Source organism: Ursus americanus, chromosome 3, assembly GCF_024610735.1.
Source record: "Ursus americanus isolate L20-20 chromosome 3, mUrsAme1.1.p, whole genome shotgun sequence".
In the NCBI taxonomy this organism is placed as follows: domain Eukaryota; kingdom Metazoa; phylum Chordata; class Mammalia; order Carnivora; family Ursidae; genus Ursus; species Ursus americanus.
This window is the reverse complement of record NC_142129.1, coordinates 44,894,705-44,918,348: the sequence shown is the minus strand read 5'-3', so window position 1 is coordinate 44,918,348 and position 23,644 is coordinate 44,894,705. Positions and strand designations below refer to the sequence as shown.

General features: G+C 44.7%; 1 protein-coding gene, 1 long non-coding RNA gene and 1 other non-coding gene across 12 annotated transcripts in view; 2 read left to right on the top strand and 1 right to left on the bottom strand.

The window, feature by feature from the left end:
- The first annotated feature begins 493 nt into the window (after nucleotides 1-493).
- On the top strand, nucleotides 494-23,488 carry LOC123789111 (uncharacterized). 3 transcript variants are annotated; one of them, XR_015723912.1, is made up of 3 exons: nucleotides 494-2,316; nucleotides 9,409-18,161; nucleotides 19,561-23,488. It is a non-coding gene; the product is annotated as an uncharacterized LOC123789111 (long non-coding RNA). The 3 variants fall into 3 exon arrangements; XR_015723913.1 differs by lacking the exon at nucleotides 494-2,316 and having other exon boundaries at nucleotides 8,191-9,472; nucleotides 10,741-18,161; XR_015723911.1 differs by lacking the exon at nucleotides 494-2,316 and having other exon boundaries at nucleotides 8,191-18,161.
- On the top strand, nucleotides 8,111-8,179 carry LOC123789701 (small nucleolar RNA SNORD2). Its single transcript, XR_006778872.1, has one exon. It is a non-coding gene; the product is annotated as a small nucleolar RNA SNORD2 (small nucleolar RNA).
- Nucleotides 19,103-23,644, bottom strand: part of NOD1 (nucleotide binding oligomerization domain containing 1) — an 83,094-nt gene continuing 78,552 nt past the window's right edge. For all 8 annotated transcript variants that reach the window (XR_015723910.1, XM_087860946.1, XM_045792931.2 and 5 more), the window contains one exon: nucleotides 19,103-20,103. Coding sequence is in view for 7 of the 8 variants with exons in the window: in XM_087860946.1 (XP_087717072.1) it covers nucleotides 20,031-20,103 (73 nt within the window). In the remaining variant the exon portion in view is untranslated. The remainder of the gene's footprint in view (nucleotides 20,104-23,644) is intronic.

Genomic DNA, 23,644 nt, shown 5'->3' with positions numbered 1-23,644 from the left:
ATGTATGAGATATATTTTTTATAACTGTACTATAGTATAGTCTCAAACATTTAATCACTACCTTAACCAGAATAACACATTTTGTTTCCTCCAAACACAGAACTAGGAAACATAAACCTATTTTTTTTACTCCATTGCTGTACATTTTGCATCTTTCAAAGATTTTCTGATATACAATGAATCTCTGTATTCATAAACCAAAAATTCATATCATGTCAAAAGTTTTAACTTTCCTACTTTTTGGATCTGATAACCTAGTAACCAAGATCATTATTCAAACAGTTAGCTTTTCCTCCTATATTTTAGCAAGAAAAATTTAAAGAGCCATTATGTGTAAAGCTTGAGACTTTAAAAAAAAACTGAATTTTATCTGGACTGCATGAATATGTGAATAAAAACAGAATATTTTTTGATCCATTTTAAAATTTTTTATTCCTAAAGTCTTTCCAGGAAAAGGGGAAAGAAAGAGGGGGGGGAGAGGAAATGAGAAGGGGCCAGCTATAGGCAGATCAGACGGGGGCAAAGTTTACCTACCACCTGATAATTTTATAGTTCTGAAAAATACACTTTTACAATTATAGAAACAGTTGTAGCATTAACAGTGCCACCTGTGTCACTTTGAAGGTTTTCTGTCCTTCCATCAGAAATAATTCACCTGGGGGGCCCCTGGCTGGCTCAGTTGGTAGAGTGCATGACTCTTGACCTCAGGGTTGTGAATTTGAACCCCATGTTGGGTGTAGAGATTACTTAAAAATAAAATCTTAAAAAACAGAAAGAATTCACCTTGTTAGGCTAAGGGAACCACTTGGATTCGGACACTCTAGTTTCCCTTGGATCTCCCTTATAATCACACAGAGACTTCTCGTTCTTCCTCTTTGGGGCTAGAATGGGACAGTTTTCCAGAGACCTTTTTGTTTGCAATATCAAGTTTCTGTATCTCCTGGACCCACCAAAAGAAGTTCTGTTTGATTAGTGGTCAAGAAGGTTTGGAGTAATGGGCCAAGACAAGATTTGGGAAGTCCTTAACAGTGACACAAAGATCTGACTGTAACTAGGATCAGAAGTTGACACAGTAGGAAACATGAGGGACCTCTTCATATGACGGTTGCAATTTTAAGGGACTTTGAATATAGATAGTTCTGAAGATGGAAAAGGAGGGAAGAGAGAGGAAAGATAAACAGGAAAGTGTGGGCAGGATTTAGATGGATCTATAAGGGAGGCAGATTTAAAAATTTTTCGTATCTCATTGAGCTAGGTATACATTTTTCGGGAAATTTTAGAATCTGGATTATGTTTAGAAGCCTCTCCATCAGTTTCTTAGCTGTATTTTAAAATAATTTTTGAAAAGACTTTATTTATTTGAGGTAGCATGAACCACGAGTGGGGGGAGGGTCATAAGGAGAGGGAGAAGCAGATTCCCTGCTGAGCAGGGAGCCCAGTGCTGGGCTCCATCCCAGGACCCTGGGATCATGACCTGAGCCAAAGACAGATGCTTAACTGACTGAGCTACACAGGCATCTCTAAAATAATTTTATACTCATAAGGAATTACAAAAAATAGTACCAAGAATTCCTGTGTACCTTCACCCAGCTTTCCCCAGGTGCCTCAGTGGTGATATCTTGCATAAGCAGAGCTCATTATCAAAACCAAGAAATTGACATTGGTACAATACTTCTAACGACGGACCTTACTTGAATTTTTATATAGTTTTATGAAATTTTATCACATATATAGATTTTTTTTAAGATTTTTATTTTTAAGTAATCTCTACAGCCCTGACATCAAGAGTCACATGCTCCACCAACAGAGCCAACCAGGCACCCCCCACTCACATATATAGATTCTTACAACGACCACAGCAATGAAGATACAGAATTGTCCTATCACCACATAGAAAACTCTGATGCTAACCTTTTTATAATCATACCTTCTCCGTACCTGTAACCACTGGCAACCATTGATCTGTTCTTCATCTGTATAATTTTGCCATTTCAAGAATGTTATATAAGTGGAATTATACAGTATATAACCTTTTGAAATTGGCTTTTTTTTTTTTTACTGAGTATAATGTCCTTGAGATCTCTTCATGTATCAGTAGTTTGTTGCATGTATCATGTTGCTTTTCATTGCTGAGTAGTATTCCATTGTATGGCTGTACTACAGTTTATCCATTCACTTTTTAGAGGACATTTGGATTGTTTCCAGTTTTCAGTTATTACAGATATGCTATAAACATTCATGTACAGATTTTTATGTGGGTGTGTGTTTTCATTTCTCTAGGATAAATACCCAGGAGTATGATTGCCGAGTCTTGTGGTAAGTCTGTGTTTAACTTAATAAGGAACTGCCAAACTCTTTTCCAGAGTAGCTGTGCCATTTGATATTCCTACCGTCTCTGTAAGGGCCGTCTCGTTGCTCTATATAATCAGCAGCTGGAATCATGGAAGTTTTTTAATGCCGTTCTAGTAGACGTGTAGTGGCTTTAATTTGCTTTTTTCTAGTGGGTAATGATGTCGAATATCTTATATACCATTAAATACCATTTACCATTTGAATATCTTCTTTGGTGAAATGTCTAAGTCTTTTGCACATTTTCTTATTGAATTTTTTATTTTCTTACTGTTGCATTTTTTTAGAGGGTTGTTTATATATTCTGAATATAGACTCCATGTCAGAATTGTGAATTGCAAGTATTTCTCCAAGTCTGTCTTTCTCTTAACAGGGTCTTACTCAGAGCAAAAGGATTTGGTTTCGATAAAGTCCAGTTTATTGGCATTTCTTCTTTTATGGATCATGATTTTGATGTCATGTCTAAGAATTCCGCTTAATTCATGATTTTCTCTTATGTTGTCTTCTAAAAGATTCATGGTTTCACTTTTACATGTAGATTTATGATCCATTTTGGGTTAAGTTTTGTATTAGGTGTGAGGTCTAAGTCAAGGTTCCTATTTATGCCTAGGAATGTACAGTTCTTCTAACACCATTTGTTGGGGGGAAAAAATCCTTTCTCCTTCAACTTGCTTTTGCCTTTTTGTCTATATCAGTTGGCTATATTGGGTAGGTTATTTCTGGCATTCTCTTCTATTGATCTGTGTAACCCACGTTACTACACTGTCTTCATTATTGTAGCTATATAGTAACTTTGAAAATTGGGTACTGTGATTCTACCAACTTTTCTTTCCCTTTTTATTTTCTGTTTGTTTTTTGTGTTAAGAAACAGTTTCTCTAGAACTACAAAAAAAAACCCCCTGAGATTCCATAAAGTTGCAATAAGCCTATAATTCAGTTTGGGGACAATTGGTGTCTTTAGTTTGTTGAATTTCAAAACATAAAATTATAAGTTTCTCTATATTTAAGTCTTTAAAAAATGTTATTAGAGTTTTGCAGTTTTCTCCATACAGATTCTGTACTTATTTTGTTAGATTTAGACTCAAGTTCCCTGTCTTATTAATTTTAGCCTTTCTGTCTGGGGTAAGGTGGTATCTCATTGTGGGTTTGATTTGTATTTCCCTGATGAGAAGTGAGGTGGAGCATTTTTTCATGTGTCTGTCAGCCATTTGTGTGTCTTCTTTGGAGAAGTGCCTGTTCATGTCTTCTGCCCATTTCTTGACTGGATTATTTGGTTTTTTGGGTGTTGAATTTGATAAGTTCATTATAGATCTTAGATACCAGAGAGGGAGCCAAACCATGAGGGAGTCTTGACTCCAGGAAACAAACTGAGGGTTGTGGAAAGGGAGGTGGGTGATGGGCATTAAGGAGGGCATGTGATGTGATGAGCACTGGGTGTTATATGCAACTAATGAATCTTTTAACGTTACACCAAAAACTAATGATGTACTATATGTTGGCTAATTGAATTTAAATTAAAAGAAAAAAGATTTAGAGTGAAGTATTTCTCTTTTAGGGGGTGCAATTATAAGTGGTTTTGTGGTTCTTAATTTCAGTTTTGATATGTTTGCTGCTGGTATACAGAAATACAATTGATTTTTGTATGTGAATCTCCTTTTTTGGGACCCTGCAAAACTCGGTTATAAGTGTTTCCTTCTATTCTGTTTCCTGGAAGAAATTGGGTAAGATTGCTGTGATTTATTCTTTTAATATTTGGTACAATTCAGGACTGAAACCATTTGACCTAGAGATATCTTTATCAAAAGGTTTAAATTGTTGATTCAATTTCTTTAGTAGTTGTAAGACTGTTCACGTTATCTTTCATTTGGATAAGTTTTGATAGTTTGTAGCTTTTGAGGAATTGATCAGTTTCATCTAAGTTGTTGAATTTATGTGTATAGAGTTCTTTGTAATATTCCCTTGTTATCCTTTTACTGTCTGCTGAGTCTGTAATGTCAGCTGATACCTCCGTTTTCATTCCTGATGTTGGTAATTTGTCTTGTTTCCTCTTCCTTGTAGGCGCTAAAATGCTTTTTTATCCATTGTGTCCATCTCTTTTAATTCATGTGTGTAACTGTTTATATTTAATGTAATTATTGGTATGTTAGGATTTAAGTCTGCTATTTTATTTCTGTTTCTTCCTTCTGTTCCTCTTTGATCTCTACTGTCTTCTGTGACTCACCTGAACATTTTTTAGTATTCCATTTAAATTTATCTGTAGTGTTGATAAGTCTGTTTCTTTGTATACTTTTGTTAATGGTTACTCTATTTTTGCATATGTAACTTACCACAGTCTACCATTACCAACACGACACCACTTCAGATAGAATGTAGAAGCCTGCCATTGGATAGTTGGGATTTTGCTTCCTTCTTGTGCTAAGGTGCCTGTCAAGTAAACAATTTGCTCATGTCAGATTTCCCCAAAGTGACCACTGCAATACCTGATTGTCCTTGATACAATTGTGCAACTTGGAAAATTTTATGCATGATTTATCAATATAACAGGATATCACGCTTGGTCTGAAGTTGAATGCAGACTTCGACTACAAAGACCTCGTGAGCATTACTGCACTGATAACGTGCTTGGGCAGCTAGCTACTTGTCTCCAGCATCTGGCCAAGGACCAGCTGTTGCCAACTGAGGACTCATGCGAAAACAAAACAAAACAAAAAGAGCTCTAGGAAGATACAGCTAAAAAGAGTAATTCTTAAAATATCTTGAAAGGCGATTGTTGTGGGTTGAATTGTTTTTCCAAAATGTTACGTTGAAGTCCAAACCCCAGGTACCCGTGAATGCGACATTATTTGGAAGTCAGGTCAAGTTAAGATGCGGTCCTGCTGGATCACGGTGGACCCTAAGTCCAATGACTGGCGTCTTTATTAGGAGAGGGAGGTTTGGGGATGCAGAGACACACAAGGAGGAAGTAGGCCATGTAATGACAGCAGCAGAGACTGGGGCACTGCCGTATAAGCCGAGGAGGGCCAAGGGTTCCAGCGGCCGCCGGAAGCTAGCAAAGATTTTTCCCTGCAGCCTAAAAGTGGGCATGGCCCTGCTGCCACCTTAATTTTAGACTTCTCATCTTCAGAATTGTCAGAGTCAGGATCTATTGTTTTAAGCCACGTAGTTTGTTGAATTTGTTGTGGCACCCCTAGCAAACTAATAATGACCCCAGGCGAAGTCTGTGCCAAAGATGCGGGGCTGATGAGATATGTCCTGAACTCAGCCATCAGGACCAGCCTCATTGAGTTTATCTGGTCTGTGTCCCTTCCTATAGGCTTCTCTCTTATAGACGAGTGACAGTTAAGACTGTGGACAATCAGACAGGTAATAGGAATGCTGAGTTAAATGCTTAGAAGCGAAATTTCACCAAAGAGCAGTACAAACTGATCAGAATTCAAAAGTCCCAGGAATGAAACATAGACCTAACAGCGGAGGGCTCAATAGATTATTTGGAGCTCATACTTAGAGGCTGTTGTTTCAGAAAAGGTGGCCCTGAGAATATGGAGATTCAAGGAATGTGAGGTGTATAGACCATTTTCAGGTCAAGGGATCACAGTTTGGGCGGGGAAGGGTCGAAACCAGATCTCCAGAGCCTCCACTTTTGTCAAAGCTCACCAGCCAGAGACCACGCGGCCCACAAAAGTGAGGTCAAAAAAGTGAGGTTTCTCGGGGCGCCTGGGTGGCTCAGTCATTGAGCGTCTGCCTTTGGCTCAGGGCGTGATCCCGGCGTTCTGGGATCGAGCCCCACATCAGGCTCTTCTGCTATGAGCCTGCTTCTTCCTCTCCCACTCCCCCTGCTTGTGTTCCCTCTCTCGCTGCCTGTCTCTATCTCTGTCGAATAAATAAAATTTAAAAAAAAAAAGCGAGGTTTCTCGAGCTAGCTGAGGAACCCAGGGGCATCCTTGTAAGAGAATCGGACAAGCTTGTAGGTTTGAACTTGTCCTGGGTGATTCCGGAAGGGTTCACGGAAGTGGAGACCAGTAGTGATTTGGGTCCTGTCGGGCTGTTTGACTGTGTACCTTGGTAATTTTGTGTGAGAAGGCGGTACACTTAAAGCTGAGCTGGGGCCATCATTGCCAAAAACCACATGTTGGAAGCGTGGGCTGTATAAGTATATTTGTCGTTGCAGTATTTTTGTCAGTCTCTTGTTTCAGACGTGCTGACAGAGTGGCTGTGCTCTGTCTCGGTCCGCTGTGGTCACAGAGTTGCCTCGTCATCGTTGACATTACTGTGATCGTTGTTTATATTCCAGTGGGAATGTTACAGCCTTTCTATTAGTTGTCAAGGCCATTTTGCCCTCTCTAAGGGCCTGGCCTGGAGATTGCGCATATGACTTCTGCCTACGTTCTGTTGGTTAAAATGCAGTCGTGTGCCTACACGTAAATGCACGAGAGGCTGGAAAGTAGATTTTAGCTGTGCGCTCAGAAGAAATGTGAATTAAGTTTTATAATTACATAACACTCTTTGTGTTGGGTCTTTCATGGTGGTTTCTTTTAAATTATTTTCTTCCTTTGTCCTCATTCCCACTGCCATAGACCTACACCCTAGTATATGTAATATATGTCCTTCTGATTTACCTTCTATATATTAGATTTTACGACTCTCTGAAAAATATATATGATTGCTTTGAGTATGTTTTTAAAATGTCTATAAGTGTTTGTTGTCTTTATATCATTTGGATTATTCATTTTTTCACTGTATTTTTTGAGGTCTATTTATGTGGCTACCTATAAATCTAATTCATCCTTCCTGACTGCTTCAAAATACTCCACTTATTCGTACTCATTCAACAATTTATTCTGCCATATACAAAAGACAAAAGCCTTACTAATTTAATAGTGTCATATTTATTCTTTCAGTTATTTTTGCTGCATCATAAGTCACCTCTAACTTAGTGGCTTAAGATAACAACAATCATTTATTTCATTCCCATTGCAGTTTGGGTTGGGGTTGCAGGAACCACTCATCTCTGCTCCGTGCATTACCAGCTAGAGCTGGCAAGGATTCCGTGGGTTGGGGCCAGAATCAGCTGGAGGCTCAATCTCCCACATTTGGTGGCCGATGCTAGAGGTGTTGGTTGGGGCCTCAGTGGGGGACGTTTGGGGCACACCTACACATGACACGTCCGTGTAGCTGCGTGACTTCCTCATAGTTCAGTGGCTCGATTCCGAGAACAGTTGTCCCAAGACAGCAAGGCAGAAGTGCCAAGTTTGTCTCAAGGGCACATAGAATCACTTCCATTGTACCCTGTTGGTCGAGGGAGACACAAGTTCTTTCCAGGCTCACAGGGAGAAGACATAGACTCCACCACCCAATGGAAGGAATGTCAATGTTACATGGTAAAAACAACAAAAGAAAAAAACATGGGGGATGGAGTATGTCGTGGTATCTGTCTTTGGTAAGGACAGTCTGGCACATTTGTGAAAATAAAAAATCTGATTTGGATACAAAATGACTTGAATATCAAGACTCATTAGCATAGATTTTAATTGTAAAAGTTACATTCGAATGTGCTCTTTCTTTCTGGACAGAGTACTAGATTATAGTCAACAAATGCTTCCTATATCCTTAGAATTTTTTCTAAGGTTATCAGCATCTTTCCCCTCAGCCCTTATTTTTCATGTGGTCAGTATAATAGACGAGATCAACCAATTCATAGGACATGATTACGAAGAATGTAATACAGAGAAATTGATTTTTTTTCTTTGGAAAATACATCCTATAGTGAAATGATGGCAATCATCTTTTAGGACTGACCTGAAATGAAGAGAATACTCATTCCTGCTCTCTTGGCTATTTGGGGGGGGGGGGGGGAATCCTCTAAGAAAGAGTAGTAGCTGTTCTCAACCTCTTTTTTTATTTTCTGCTGCTGGCCAGAGGGTCTCTTATGTACTAGATATTCTGATTAGATACCCTTCATACATATGTGACTATCCTGAGTTTATTGTCCCCATCACTAGAAAGTAGATCTGTAATTTTTGCAGTTCTTGTGCTTTTTCTCTGACCTGTTCTCTCCGGAGACTATTAAATACGGAGGCCCTTAAGGGAAATGCTGCCAAGACAGCTCTACGTTTCTTAAGGTGATATGGTGTGAGGAAAGGGGGCATGTGTTCTAGCAATCAGTGAGGTCAACAAAAGGTTGTAGTTGAATTCATCCAACCCTGTCAAGTCTGATGTCTGTGTATCACTTCAGCCATTGCTCTCAAAATCCAGAAAAACCACAGCCAAACAGATGACAGTGCTGGTCATGGCAGCATTTCCCTTGTCGTACATACAGTTGTCACCAAGGCAGACAATCACTGCTTAAAACTGTGATGTAAGATACAATCAGGTGCGTCCCTCCCTCTTGAGTCTCTAAGTCAAGAGGAGATCCGTCTTGGGCTTTTGTTTTCTTTTGTTTGTTTGTTTAGTGGAAATTTTCAAATGTATACAAAAGTAGAGAGAACAGTGTGGTGAACTCCCATGTCCCCATCCCCTCACTTCAGCAATTACCAACTCATGGCCAATAGACCCTCTTTAAAAATACAACCACAGTATTACCATACATTTGAAAATTAGAAAAATCCTGGAGCCTGTTGAAACATGCAAAGGGTGTGTCATTAGAGAGACTGAAGCAAACATCTATGTAAGTGGCATATAACATGAAAAGGGAGAAGAGTTCCAACCTCTGAAGTCTTGGAGAAGGTTCCAGTTTGGCAGGTCTTCCTTTGATGTGGAGAGCTACACCCTGTCTTTCTATCCTAATAAATCCCCTCCTTTTTTTTTTTTTGATAACACTGGTTTGAGTTAGACTTTCGTGATTGCACTTGGACATGTCATGAGTAATGTTACTGCTATCTGGATAGTGTCGTGTAACTCCTCCTCTCCGTACTCTTTGATTTCTCACACCCTTCAACTTAGTACTAACGCTAATAGCTACCATTTATTGAATGCCTGTCATGCGCCCGACACCCTTACCGAGTACTTTACTTGGAATCCTTGCAACCACCTCGCGGAAACACTTATTTCCCTGTGTTGCAGATGAAGGGATGAAGATTGGTGTGGATTAGGCTCCCTGTGCTCTCGTTGTGCCTAAAATGCTAACGTAAGTCTGTAGCATCAAACTGAGTCCCTCATGCTCTTTTCCTCGCCTTCCAGGCACACAGCTAGACTCCTTCGTCGCAGTTGGGGTTGGCCATGCGATCGGGTTCTACCTTTGAAATGTGAATAGAAGAGATGTGCCCTGCTTCTTGAGCGGGCCCATAAAACTTCCCATCTGCTGCCCTCCGTGCTCTCTCTGCTGCTGCTGTCTGGTTTACGGTGCCTAGGTGACCTTGGCAGGCCCACGTTGAAGGTGGCAAAACTGACAGCCTGGGACCCTGAGTGACTGTATGCCACAGAGCCCCCTACCACCAATGTGAAGCCTTCTTGAACTGTTTCTGTGAATGGTCAGCTTCTGTTGTATTTAAGCCATTGTGTATCTAGGGGTCGTTTAGTACGGCAGCTAGCCTTCCTTAATTTTTATGTATCGTTTCAGTTATCCTTCCCTGAGTAACAAGCCACCCCCAAATTCAGTAGCTTAAAAGCACAGCCTTACTTAACTCCCCGTTCTGCGAGTCAGAAATGTAGGCTCTTGCCTAGACTCGTTCACGCGGCTCCAGCCAGCAGGTGGGTCAGCTGGGGGCATTGTCTTAGGTGCACATGTCTGGAGGTAAGTGCTGGCTGGCTGCTGGCTGGCCCGAGTGTCTCCGGCCGCTTTGCCTGGCATTATTCACACGGCAGCGGAAGGGTTCCCAGCAGCAAGAGAGGACAAGGTCCAATCTGCGAGCACTTTCCAGGCTTCTGCTTAACGTGTTTGCCAATGTGTCATTTCATGACCCATTTATTGGGGAGCATTTGCCATAAGAATCTACCATACACATTATGGAACTAATGCACAAGTTAGGCAAATCAGTCACATATCTGTAACATCTCGGTCATATGTTTGATGATTTTGTCCAGCTCTGAGGCTGTTTTCAGAACCCAGATCAAGTTCTAATATCACTGTTGGTTATAATAAAAATTGTATTGATTTTTTATACATTTTAGACATTTTTATACATTTATACATAAATACATTTATACATACCTTTATATATTTATACATACATTTATACATACATACATTTATAAAAATGCAATCCTTACTGATACATTATAAATTTAGTTGAGTAGACTTGGCACTTATATAAATGAGTCCTAATCATTTGTTTAAACCACGGTAGTGATGATGTCTTGGCTTACAGTCCAAACTGAGGTGGCCCATTGTACCTGAGGTTTAATGGATGCACCTCTCCCCCCAGCCTCAAACTGTCTCCCCCTCTCTCCTCCCAGGGCCTCTCGTCTCTGCTCATCTCTGGATTACTCTTTACTGGGCACTCAGTAACAGCAGCAGCATGGCGTACGTGGTTGAACATGCCAACTGGAGCCAGACCGCCTGTGTTGGAGTATCTGCTATCTCGCTTACTGTGTGATCTTTGGGTGAGTTACCTTAATCTCTCTGTAGCTCAGGTTCCTTGACTTCATAGGGTTACTGTGAGAAGTGAGAAAAAAAAGTATATATAAATGATTAGAAGAGGGTCTGACATTGTGGACCTTCTATGGGAGTTTGCCACAACTCCAGTAATCTCTTGGTATCCTTGACCTCGTTCCTTCAGTGGCGTCCCGTGATGGTAGGCCCTGGAGTCTTCCTTCTGAGGAAGGACAGTTGGGGGAAGGCCGTAAGTGCGGCTTACTTTACCTTTTCGTTTTCGTCTTTTCAGAAACTAAAGGAATCGAAAGGGGCAAAAATTGTCCTAAAAAACGTTTCCACATTTAAAAGGAATAAATTCTACTCTACTCTGTTTTTGGTTCCCCTTCCCCCTGAAGAGATGATTGTCCCACAGAGTCTCGTATTCACCCTGGATGTTGACAGCGGGCCAGCACCCTCCTAGCCTCACACACCCGCCTGCTCTGCGCCTCACCCTGGAGCCCCGCGGCTTGCGAGACGCTCCGTGTCTCAGCTATGCGGCAGGCCCTGGTCCAGCTCACCTCGGGAGTCTCGAGTTCTCTCTCTCTCCCACCCTGTCTTTCCCTCCCAATTAATGTTTATTTAACTGGTCTTACTTCAGATGAAGTAACCCTCCCTAGATTCCCTATCCCCTTTGAGCACTGTCCCATCTCTTCTCTTTCATTTATTTCTTGAAAGACATCCTTCATCCAATTACTTCTCAACCCACTCCGGTCTGGCTTTCCTGCTGTCAGTTTATCAGAATGGCTGCTATCAAGGTGACCTTTAACTTCCATGTCACTAAGTCCATGGGCATTTTCAGGACTAATCTCACTTTGACCTTACAGAAACATTCAGTGTTGACTAATTTCCTTATGGAAACTTTTTGTAAAAATTTTATTCGCCATCAGCTCTCTGCCGTTCTATGGATGGTAAAGTCTTGTGTATCTGACCCAGGCGTCTCGTGTCATACCAGCATCCATGAAACAGTAACAGTCTAACTTATTAACTTGTAAATAGAATAAAATCAAATCCCAGACATGACGCTAACCATTGTATTCTTACCAGCCCCCAAAATGCGTGGGATAAAGTAAGTATTCAGTATTTGTCTGTGAGGGGGAGAAGGAAGGAAGGGAGGGAGGGAGGGAGGGAGGGAGGGAGGACGGGCTTTCTCAGCTCTGCTTAAGACGTTGCAGGGATCAAACCCTTTCATAAGAGCCAAATGTATTCTGGAATTATTCTGGGGTTGTGAGGGTGGTGACCGAGCAGGAGGACGCTGATGTAGGAGGTGGGCACCCTGGGGGGAGCAGAGGCTTGGGTTCTGTGGATTTCTTGGATGGGTGGTGAGAGTAGGGGAATTAGGGAGTGAGAAAGGGAAGTGGGACAACAGCAAAGGCGGATTTGCTCAGCCTCCGGTTCTGCCCGGAGGCCTGGTGGCAGTCACTGGAATTCAGCTCTGAAGCCGCTGGTGCCAGAATGCTTCAGGTAGGAACAGTCCCTGTTAGGACAGCCTGTTCCCCTTTTACACTTAGCGTTTTTTTAAACAACACAAGCAATGTTTTTGCACAATGATTAAACTTGTTTCAGGACAGATAAAAAAATGAAGGCAGGAATAAGAATGTTGTAACTGCTAAAATTTACTGGATTGGAAGCTGAATAATGTGTGTAAAGGCAAATGGTCTTTAGGGTGATAGTGGGGTTCTTGGAGATGGCAAGGGTAACAAGAATTATCTAGGGTTTGACTGGATCAAGCATTCTCAACTGGGAGGCTATCACCCCTTAGAGAGTAAAAACTGGTTCATGGGAGACCAAAAAGAACTTAGGTATTCAATGGTTTGTGCCCAGGGGCCATAAAGAGAAATACAGTATAACTGTGGTGTTAGAATTTTCATGGTGGGGAAAGGATTAGGGAAAAAATGTCTAAAAAGTCTCTTCGAAGGGGCTGTGATGAAAAAAAAAGTTGAGAAATGCTGGACTAGATGATTCAGCTGGAAGAATGTTGTTGATCATCAATGGGTCCTCCTGGGAAAATGAATTAGAAATTAGTGCTTTATCTTGACGGAAGGAAAAAGACCTTACACATTGCCTAAGAATATAGGAAATAGAAAAATCCACTGGGAAATATAAAAGCAGCAGTGGGCAGCTGGGATATCTCCCATAGCTGCTCCGTAGATGCTGGGCTGCTGTCTCCATAAACACCAGTGCCCGGGACGCTGGGCTGCCGGCCTGAGACACACAGGGCCAGTTCCTGGACAAGGTGATAGGAGGGGCAAAGCTGGGTGCAAGTCAGGAGTCAGGAGTTCACCCGCCCACCTCCCACCCTCCCGATTCGTTTTGCTTTATTCCCTTCTCTTCTTCCCTTTCCCCTCTCCTCCTGCGCCTCTCAAGACTCCCATCATTCATTTCTTCAACAGGCTGGGGAATCAGTAGCAATCTTAATGAGTGAAAGAAAAAAATGCTAGAAACAGAGAACCACGTGCCGACATCAAAGAAATGACCTTCAGCCATATGATTGTAGTGTGGGAGGCCGGATAATACATGCTAACATCTGTGAAATCAAATCAAAACGCAAACAGGCTTTTCGCCTCCCTAATCCCTGTTTCTGGATAGGACACGGATATGCGGTTCCTTAACAAAGTAAAAATGAAAGTGTCAAATATGGGGAATGGTTCTTAGCCCATAGGTATTGAGCCTTGGAAATGGCTTCCGGCTCTAGGCCGCTTGACAGTCTAGAGCTTGCTATTTGTCTGAAAATGGCGATGTTGTTTCAGAGGGGCTCTGAAGGACGGGAAGGATGGCCCAGCCCAGGCGCCTCTTTTCTCTTTCCTTATCCTTCGTGCTCATTAAGGCCGTGCTGGAAGGAAAAGGTTCTGATCAGAGAATAAGAGTTACTGCTTCTGGAGCCCATACTACCTGTCAGGTACTGTCTTAAGTGCTTTACGTGTATTAATTTACTCCTCTAACCAAACACCCCTCTGAGGGGAGTACTAGTATTTCAATGGGAAACCCAAGCACAGAAAAGCTAAGTTACTTGTCCAGGGTCACACAACTACTGGTAGCGCTGAGATTTGAACCTCTGTCCTCAGCACCCAGAGACTTGCAGTGCTGTTCTTTATGGAGCCTTGGGACCCACTCTCTGCTTACCAGTGTCTTTGGACACAAGGGTGAATGGGCTTAAAATGAAATTGCTTTTAACATTATGTGCTTGGTATGGAGTCTTAAAGAACAATGTCACCAGGCCCCCAGCACAGCTGGATCCTTGGGAGCCACTGACATAATGGATTAATTGCTTGCTGGACACATGCTGCCCTCTTGCGTGAAAACCATCCAAACAGCATCTTCTCCAGCTCTCTGGAATGTGCCTACTTGCTTCCTTTGGTCCAGATCCCTGGTTGGCGGCTGGAGGATCAGTGGCCAATGAGGAAGCTGTTGGCTCTGTAGAGTCCGACTCCCATCACCCAAGCTCCTCCTGGGCGTCCCAGCCGTGTGACGGTCAGGCCACTGTGAGGCTTGAAATGTGACTCCAGAGTCCTGTAACTTTTAGCACCAGGGACTAAAGAGACCCCATCTGTGTTCTTAGGGTGAGAGTTTATTTTGTTTAAGTTGTCCTAGTGGATTGGGACCAGATTTACCAGACTTAGCAGGAGGAAGGTCAATCGCAGAAGGAACCGAAGGTCACAACTATCAGAACAGGGACAGGCCCGTGTTCTAGATCGTGCTCTCCCAGTGATACACTGTGTGATCTCAGGCAAGTTGCTTTTGCTCCAACACCGGTCTCCTCAGTGGTCGAGTGAGGGGATTGAACTGAGCTCAAAATCTCAGGTGTTGCCAGGTGTGGCTTTCTACATTTGCCAAAATCCCTTTCCTGAAGGGTTTTGCTCCACCCTGCCCCCCCCATACAGTACGAAGACCTGTACCCACAGTCCTGGGTTCTCAGTTTCCCTCATTCATGAGGTAGGTCCTACTTTGTAGGGTTCTTGGGAAGAGGTAGTTTTCATCTGACCCAGTGTTAATGGGTCCAGTCAGAGTAGGTCTGTTTGGGCAAAGCAAGGACATACATACACATATAAAAGTTTTTTAAAGTAAGGAAAACTGATTTTGAAGATACTGACACCTGCACTAATGAATTATTATCTTGCACAGCACCAGTTTCAAACAGATGGCTGATTTGTGGATGATTCCTTCTTCCCAGAAGCTGTAGTGGTCACCGGTGCCAGTCTGTAGCTATAATCTGTAGGGTGGGGGAGCAGGGGCAGTGCCTCAACACTGTCTAGGGTCAGGGTCCAGGACGGGGTCAAAGGAGACATTGCCAGCTTCACGTTACATTGTTCTGTAACTTCCATCTGCTTCCAAACCATTTGGTATACCCCTAGACTTTATGCGCTGACTTTCAACATTATGAGGTTGAAAAAGAAATAAAATTTCATAGCAAGAATCTTTGACTTGATAATCCTACTCCAAAAAAACAGTCCTAAAGAATTTTCTACTTCCACAGAAACGTTGTATGAAATAATCACCACCACAACCAATCTGGAAGACTGGATTTCTTTTTTTTTTTTTCCATGGCTAACCCTTAATACCATTTACTATGGAACAGTACACTCTAGAGTTACCAAAAACCCATTTCAGAAAGCATGTTATAGCCCTCTGGTCAAGATAGGTTGTCCAGGGAGTCTGGCCTAAACCCCAAAAGGTCCTTGCAATGTTTGTTTTATTGTCTTCTTCTTCCTTGTCTTGGTGCAGGGTAGTGGAGGGTATGCTCAGGGGCAGAAGCTGGGGGAATCTTGGAGGCGAGGGATGGTTGGTTTGGAGTGCATGCTCACTCTTGTGTTCGGGTCTCCTTCCGCCACCTTGGAAACGAATTGGCTAAATTCTATTTAGTTCCTGATTAATAGGCATCCACCTCCTTCTGCAGCTGTGAGGTCAGTCTCACTTCCGTAGTGGCTGTCCTTTATACACATATTCTTCAGGAGCCTCCTCATGGACCGTACTTGGTGTGGCGGCAGGGTTAGTAGAACTCTGTGATAATTAGGGATTAGCCTTACAGTCCCATTTAGCTCCTCCAGACAACCTCCTGGTTACCTTTTGTTAGGACTGGTTCTTCTTTAACATCATCCATTAGGAAATTCAGGGGTCTCCTACTCCAATACCAATGTTGGGCAGAATGGTACCAAAACAAAATGGCGTCTACTCTAAAGGGTCAACATATGTCCTAGTACTGGCCTACTTAACACTTACAAACAACTCTGAAATTGTAAGATTAGTAACATTTGGAACATAATTAAGGAAACCAACAGAATACAAATGACCATTATAAATCCTGTGTAACAATGTGGGAAAATGAACCTGAGGACATTATGCTAGGTGAGATAAGCCAGTTACAGAATGAACAAATACTGTGATTCTGCTTATATGAGGTACTCGGAATTGTTTAAATCCTAGAGACAGAAGGGTGGTTGCCAAGGGTTGGGGGGAGGGGGGAACGGGGAGTTCTTTAATGGGTCTAGAGTTTCAGGGTTCTAAGAAAATTCTGGAGCTGGATGGTGGTGATGGTGGCACAACATTATGGATATATTTAATACCATTGAACTGTACACTTAAACATAGTTGAGATGGTACATTTTATGTGTATTTTGCCACAATAAAAAAAACTGGGAAAAATGGCACAAAGTAGGCAAAACATGGGAAGATGACATGTAAAAATTAAAGTAACTTAGTGTTGTGTCATTTATAAGCATTATTTTAAAAATTTCCTTTAATGTGATACTGCTTTTATAACAGAAAGCACTGGCAGAAAAAAATCAAGGAAAAGACGTTGAGATCTTTTGATATTTGTTATTTGCAGCAAACAAAAAACCACCCAAGTGGTCATGGGAAAAACTTGCTTAATATCCTTGCACTTATTTTATCATTTATTATTGTTTAAAAAATGTATTACAGGGGCGCCTGGGTGGCACAGAGGTTAAGCGTCTGCCTTCGGCTCAGGGCGTGATCCCGGCGTTCTGAGATCGAGCCCCACATCGGGCTCCTCTGCCGGGAGCCTGCTTCTTCCTCTCCCACTCCCCCTGCTTGTGTTCCCTCTTTCACTGCCTGTTTCTATCTCTGTCAAATAAATAAATAAAATCTTTAAAAAAAAATGTATTACAGATCGCTGGGGGCCCATAACCTTTCCACTGCTTAGTGCCTCTACAAGTCTTAAGCTGGTCTTGGATGCAGTCAGTTGCATGGTAAGGCTGAGAATCATGCTGGGATGGCCCCCAGGCCCAGCAGCGCTGCTACGAGCACGTCTGCGTGGTTAACAGGAGCCTCGGCCTCCTCGCCAGCGAATTCCATTTTCATTAAAATCCCTTTCTCTGGAACCTGGGCTAATGATCGTTGTTTTGCCTTTCAGCTCCAGGGTGAGGGTTTTTTCCTGTAAGGGAGCACTCAGTTACCGGCAGTAGACGTGGCACGCCTGGGAGTGGACCAAGATCCGTGAGCTGCGTGCGTCCAGTAGGGGAGCCGGGGGGACACCTGGCGGAGGCGTGGGCTCCTGCTCCTTCTTTACCAGGTGAGGACTGGGCTGCTGGGCGTCCCTCTGTTGGGTGAGTCCTGCTTCAGCGGTAGGTTCTTGGGTAGAAATGATGAATACTAATGGCTGTGCCTTTTTGGCTGCCGAAGCTAGACTATTCCAAACTGCTTGAGATGGAATATTCTTGGACCTGACTTTGAGAACTTCCAGGCCCCTAGGTGACCTTGTCAAAGTTCCCTAAACCCCCAGTGGAGAGGAGACCCACCTGGCCGGTTCCTGATGAGCGGAAACAGCAGCGTTGGCTTCACGGTGGCTAGGGTGTACTGAGCAGCGACCCCGCTTTCCGAGTCTTGGGACCCGGCCTAAAGCCACCTGGTGACTCGACGTGGCTTTTCTTTTCTTTCTTTTTTTTTTTTTTAGTAAGTTCCAAATCAGCAGAGACATGCCATAAATGCAGGTCTGAAATATAGGAGCTGTTGTTTCGTTCCCAAAACCATCCAACATGTCTTGTGAGAAGAAATAATCCTCTCCTAAGTTTGTGGAATTGTTTTTTTCTTTCAATTTTCAGTGGTCTTTTTTCTTGATGAGGGAAAGTCTCCACTTCTCTTCACAGAAGCTCACCAGTGAGGAACGGAGAACCTTTCCAGCACATTAGGAGACTGAGAAATAGAAAATCGATCGTTCACCATCTAGAAGACCAGAAGTATTTCCAAACAGAATTCCAGTCAACACTACGCAAATTCTAATTTCCTAGAGGTAGCAGTTTTAATTCTGATAATCTGTAAAAGCAGTACTCTGTGGTAGTTTCTGAGTAAACTTTAGTCTCTCAAAAGTTTAGTTTTAGTGGTTTAATAAATTCCGAATGTCAGCTGAGAAGTGTAGTTCTTTTACTCAGGAAGTCTGAAGTCTGTCCTAAGCACCCCTGGCCTTCAGCTCGCCACGTTCATTCCATACCCGTTGCCCAGAAGCTCTGTTCGGGAGAGAGTTAGTGCCTCGGGGTGACTATTACGTGAATACTCAGATCTGGGGTGAAGGGAGGGTTGGCTTGGAGCTACCAAAGCGGCCCCTTAGGGGAACAGCCACCATGTGGCTGAATGACTACAGGATTTTCAGAGCTCGCTTCCTCAGTTGCACACTTCCTGACAGGGGCTGCTGCACAAAGCAGACGGGACCTCCAAGAACCCAAAGGTACTGTCGGAAGGCCCCCTCATCCCTTCCCCTCTCATGTTTGGTCCTTACCAGCCTGGTGCCTCTTGCCACAGTGGGTGACGGGTCCACTCAGCAGTGAGCTGCCACAGAAGGTAGTGGACATCGAGCCTGGCCTGCCAGGGCCTATCACGGCACAGTGGTGAGGGCTGTGAAATTTGGCCCATGCAGCACATCCCGGCCCCAGCCACCCCTGACCAAGTCTGCTCCTCTGAGAAGCCAGCTGTATGGATTCAGAGGTCAGATGGAGGAAAAGGCCTCAGTTGCTTCCTTAGCTTTTTTTGATCCCTTGGTAGGTGGAGAGGGCAGCAAAGGACCATCACGCTGACACCTTGGCCGTCCTGCAGCAGGCTCTTCACAGCCCCACACGCCAGCGCCCCACCCAGCGCAGGGAGTATCCTGAAGGGAGTCCAGGCATGGAGTCCAGGGATCCTAGCATGCTTATCAGTCTAAATTCCCTTTGAAAAATCCCAGACTCGGGCAATTAGAAATAATGTTTTCAGTACTTTATTAAATGAATTGGCAAAAGAACAAGTTATGTGGTAATATCACCACCCCCTCCCCCATTTAACGCCCAGCACGTTGCCTGCCATGATGGTCGGTGTAACATGCTCTGCCAGCTGGGTTCTCAGCAGCTCCTCAGCCTTAAGTCCAGTTCAGTCATCCTCACTAGTCCGGGGCAGGGAGAGACCTCCCTTCCTCAGGAGGGCAAGAGACAGAGAAGCTTCTGTTTGGACCTCAGGCCACAAAGGCAAACCGGGCCTTATTCCTTTTAGAGGATGGGCACGGCTGCTTCCTCCTGACGCAGAGCACTTACGCCCACCCTTGTCGGCCCTCCTGAGGAGCTCAGCCCAGCATGAGAAAGCCCTGAGTGGAAACCCAGCACTATGAAGACCCCACCCTTTCTCTTAGACCTGCCAAGAGGCTACCCCGTCATCTCTGTCCACAGACACTGAGACCCAAGGACGAAAACAGGAGCCTACGAGGAGCCTTTGCTTTGGCAAAACCTTGGGTGCGTCCAACCCGACACTGTGCATATCTCAGCATCTACAGCTGTGAAGTGGGCAGACCGTCAACCTGTGGGGAGGGACTGAGGAGGAAGAGAATGTTCCAGGTAAAACACTTATTTGTTGAGCACCTTTTCTCCAAGAAGCTTGGCACTGACTCTCTACCGTGTCCTCAGCTCCTCCATGAAGACGCATGACCAGCTCACTTCCCTGGTCCTGAGGGCCGGTGTTCGAGCTCAGTCTTATTCCTTTCCTGTCCAATAAAAATAATCCTGGATATGCATTATGTCTTCTCACAGTGTATTTATAGTCACGGCAGCGGCTCACCGGGCACACTCCTGCCCTGCAAAACTGTAACAGCTACGCGGGGGGCTCCTCCCGGGGCGAGGACCCCACACATGGAAGCGGCCTCTCAGAAGCAGACAATCCGCTTCTCATCCTCAAAGACTTTGGCCTCCTCTGGCTTTATCAAGTTTCCATTTAGGCTGTTGGAGAAAAACAAAGAACACAAGTGAGATGTTAGGAACTTGTAGGAGGTGTGCCAGTGTGTGTTCCTGGCACACTCCTGTTCTTCTCACGGCCCTGAAGTTATGGGACGCGCTCTCGTCGGATACTTGTTTGATAACATTACTCCTTTCCAGCTGTCGTCACTCTCCGAACTGGCTCTCACTAAGGTCACCAATAGCCTCTGTGAACCTGCACTTAATCTTTCAGGCCTGGTCTGTCTTGTCCTTCACAGGCATTTGGTTGTCATGCCCTCTGCCCCCTTGAAACACCACACCTGCCTGGCTTGATAGTAGGCTCTCTGTTTTCTCCTGTGTCTGCCACTCGGTCTCCGTCTCCCCTCCCCTGTTCTCCTGCATGTGGCCTCTAAATGTTGGATTTCCTTCAGGCTGGGGAGAAGGGCCTATCACCGCCCCCAGGTGACCTCATCCCGACGTCAGTGGGCTTGCAGCCCAGACCTCTCCTGTGTGGCCCCACCACACCTTCGCTTGGGCGCCACCCAGGCACCTCGGGGTGGCCACGCTGGCCCAGGGCCCCTAGCTCAGTGTCGGACACTCTTCATCCAGCTGTGTAAGTTAGTGACTTGGGGACCAGCCTTGACCCCTTCTTCCTCATCTTCATATTCTATCTATCCCAGAGTTCTATCTTATTCTCTAAACATCCCCAGAATGCCTCCCTGGAACCTCTCCATATCTTCACCACCACAGGGTGGTCTGAGCGCCATCATCTCTGGATCCCTGCTGTGCCCTCCTCGCTGGTCCATTTACATGTACTCGTCTAACTTCTTCAAATCCGTTTTCCTGGAGGAGCCAGAGTGGTCTTTTTATAATGCAAATCGGATCATATCCCCCTTTGCTTCAAACCCCTCCATGACTTTCCATTGCTTTTAGGATAAAGACCAGAATATGTAACACGACCCACAGATCTCTTTTGGTCTAGTATACCCCAATTCCTCTCCTCCCCCCTTTTGCCCTTTCTTCTATACTGTCTGAACCCCAGGGCACATCAACATCTTGCTGTTCTTCAAGGATAACATGCTCCTCTTTCCTGCCTCAGAGCCTTCACATATGCTGTTCCCTCTACCTGGAACGCTTTCCTCTCACCTCAGCTGACTAACTCCTATTCATTCTTCGGGGCTTGGCTTAAATGCCACTTCCTTAGGGAGAAGTTCCCTGAAACCTCATCTGTATTAGGTCCCCTTCTTAGCTTTCTCCTTTATAGCAATCGTAATGAATTGCTTGAATGATTTTTTTCTTTACTCTGCGTCTCCCTCACCAGGTGGCGGACCCATGAATGAGGGCAGGTCCATTTTGGTCACCACTGGATGGTGCTAGTACCGTGCCTGGCACTCAAGTACTTCGTTATTCAGCAAATGAAGATGTCACGCTAAGCCCTGGGGACACAGTAATGACCACTGTTTTTTTTTAAATGAAACTCACAGGCCCCAAGTCAGTAAACCAGGACTCAGTACCTAATTGAACTACAGTCTCACCTCCCCGGGAATACAGCCTTTAGCCGGGCAACCTGACCCGCAAATTTCCCGAGAGACCCTTTCTGCTCCTTAGGAGAGCAACCTGGCCTGCGCACTGCATTCCTGGCTAGTGAACTCCCTTTTGTTAATGCCTTCTCTGCCTTTCTCTTGTCTGGCTCAGCAGAGCTCCTCTCTACTTGCTAGATGGCATGCTGCCCGATTCGTGAATTGTTTAATAAAGCCAACGAGACCTTCCCGTTCACAAGGCTGGATTTTGTTTCACAGCCGTGGTGGTGGCACTGGATCGGCAGTGAGCTGCTGGCGGCCGTCGGGACGAGGAGAATCACAGGCATGGTGCCCCGCGAGCCCGTCTGCGTGCCCCGCCTTCCTTGCAGCTCCCCAGGCGCCGCCGGTGAGTCCTCTCGGTTTCTGCTCCCCTCTTTGCCTTCGAGCTACTGACCTAGTGGGCTTTCTAGCCCAGGGTCACCGGGTCAGCATAGGCTGATGGGGGGCTGTCACAGAGCGCCAGTCCACACGGGAATCCCTTCCCGGCTCCCGCCCGCAGGCCCGTGTACTGGGCTCTGCTGCTTGAGTCCTTTCCCATTTCCAGTCGGCAGTCCCCACGATGGGTGGAGGCTGCTGGGTCATCCGCGCGGGAAGTGCCCGTGCTGGGCGCGCCGTCTCTCGGCCCGTCCGCGGCAACGCCTTGTGGTTACTGCTGGTGCGTTAGGTGCACATGTTTAATTGTCTCGTTCGTGTAAACAAAGCCTTAGCTAATAGGATCCTTAAGTTCTGAAGAGTCAAACATGCCACCTTCCGGCCCCCAAACCGAACGGGATGCAGGTTTACACTGGCAAGCAGAGCTCCAAAAGGTTTCAAAATTCCAAAATAGTTTCCTTAAAAGAGTAATTAAAAGATTTAGCAAAACACCCAGGAAAATTAAAGGTAGAAGAGGGACGTAAAATAAGACGGAAGGAACTTCTGCTGCCCCTCTCTGTCCTCTGAGAACTCGTTCTGCTAATCCTCGGTCTGCATTGTCTTTCCCGCTCTGAAAACGCCACCAGAAACAAAATTCGCAAGGTGCTGGCCTTACAGGCGCCCCCCCTTAGGCCCCTCTCAGAGTTAATGGGACTGAGGAATTTTTTGGTAAACAGCTACAACCAAAGGGGAGGGGAGCACACCTGGGTGGCTCAGTCACTTAACCATCTGCCTTTGGCAGCTCAGGTCATGATCTGGGGGTCCTGGGATCCTTGGGCTCCCTGCTCTGCGGGGAGCCTGCTTCTCCCTCTCCCTCTGCCCTTCCCTCTGCTGGTGCTCGTTCGTTCACACGTGCTCTGTCTTGCTCACTTGCGCTCCCTCTTTCTTAAATAAATAATGCCTTAAAAAAAACCAAATAGCCAATGGGAAACTCCAGTAGATAGGAGAGGCCCCACAGGGGACCGTGGAAAAACTGGCAGAATCACTTCCTCTGAACGTGCCTGCAGTGCCCAGTGGAGAGGGGAAGAGAACTGCACGTCACCTCTCCCAGAGGCAGCTGTCACCCTCTTCCTTGTCCCATTTGTGTAGCCAGGCTTGGCTTGCTGCCTGCCCGGGACGTGCAGGCGGTGGTTCTTTCTTTTGGCTGTCTTTGGGAGTGACTCTGGATCTCGAGAAGGTAATATCCTTTGCTCCCTCTTTGGGAACCCATCTTAACACCCCCGGGGGATTACTCAGTACTGCCAGAAGTATCTGAAATTCAAATATGTACCCAGGGGGAAAGAAAAGGAATTGACGTTAATAACGTAGTTGGGATAGGCGGGCCGACCTATCATGTCATTCAAGTTACAGCCCAGTTCTTTGAGAGATTGAGAGCAACTGTCTTTATCTTACAATTTTTTTTTTTTTCAAAATAAAAATCCGCTCCAGGCACAATTCAAAATTCACCTATCCCTTTACCTGTTCCGAAACTTCCCTCATTTATCTCAAAGGCTCGTAAATTACTGGTCTTGGGAAACCCAAGCCCTTCTTGCAGGAACTTAAATTCTTTCTCTGTCCCTTGAAGTTATACATCT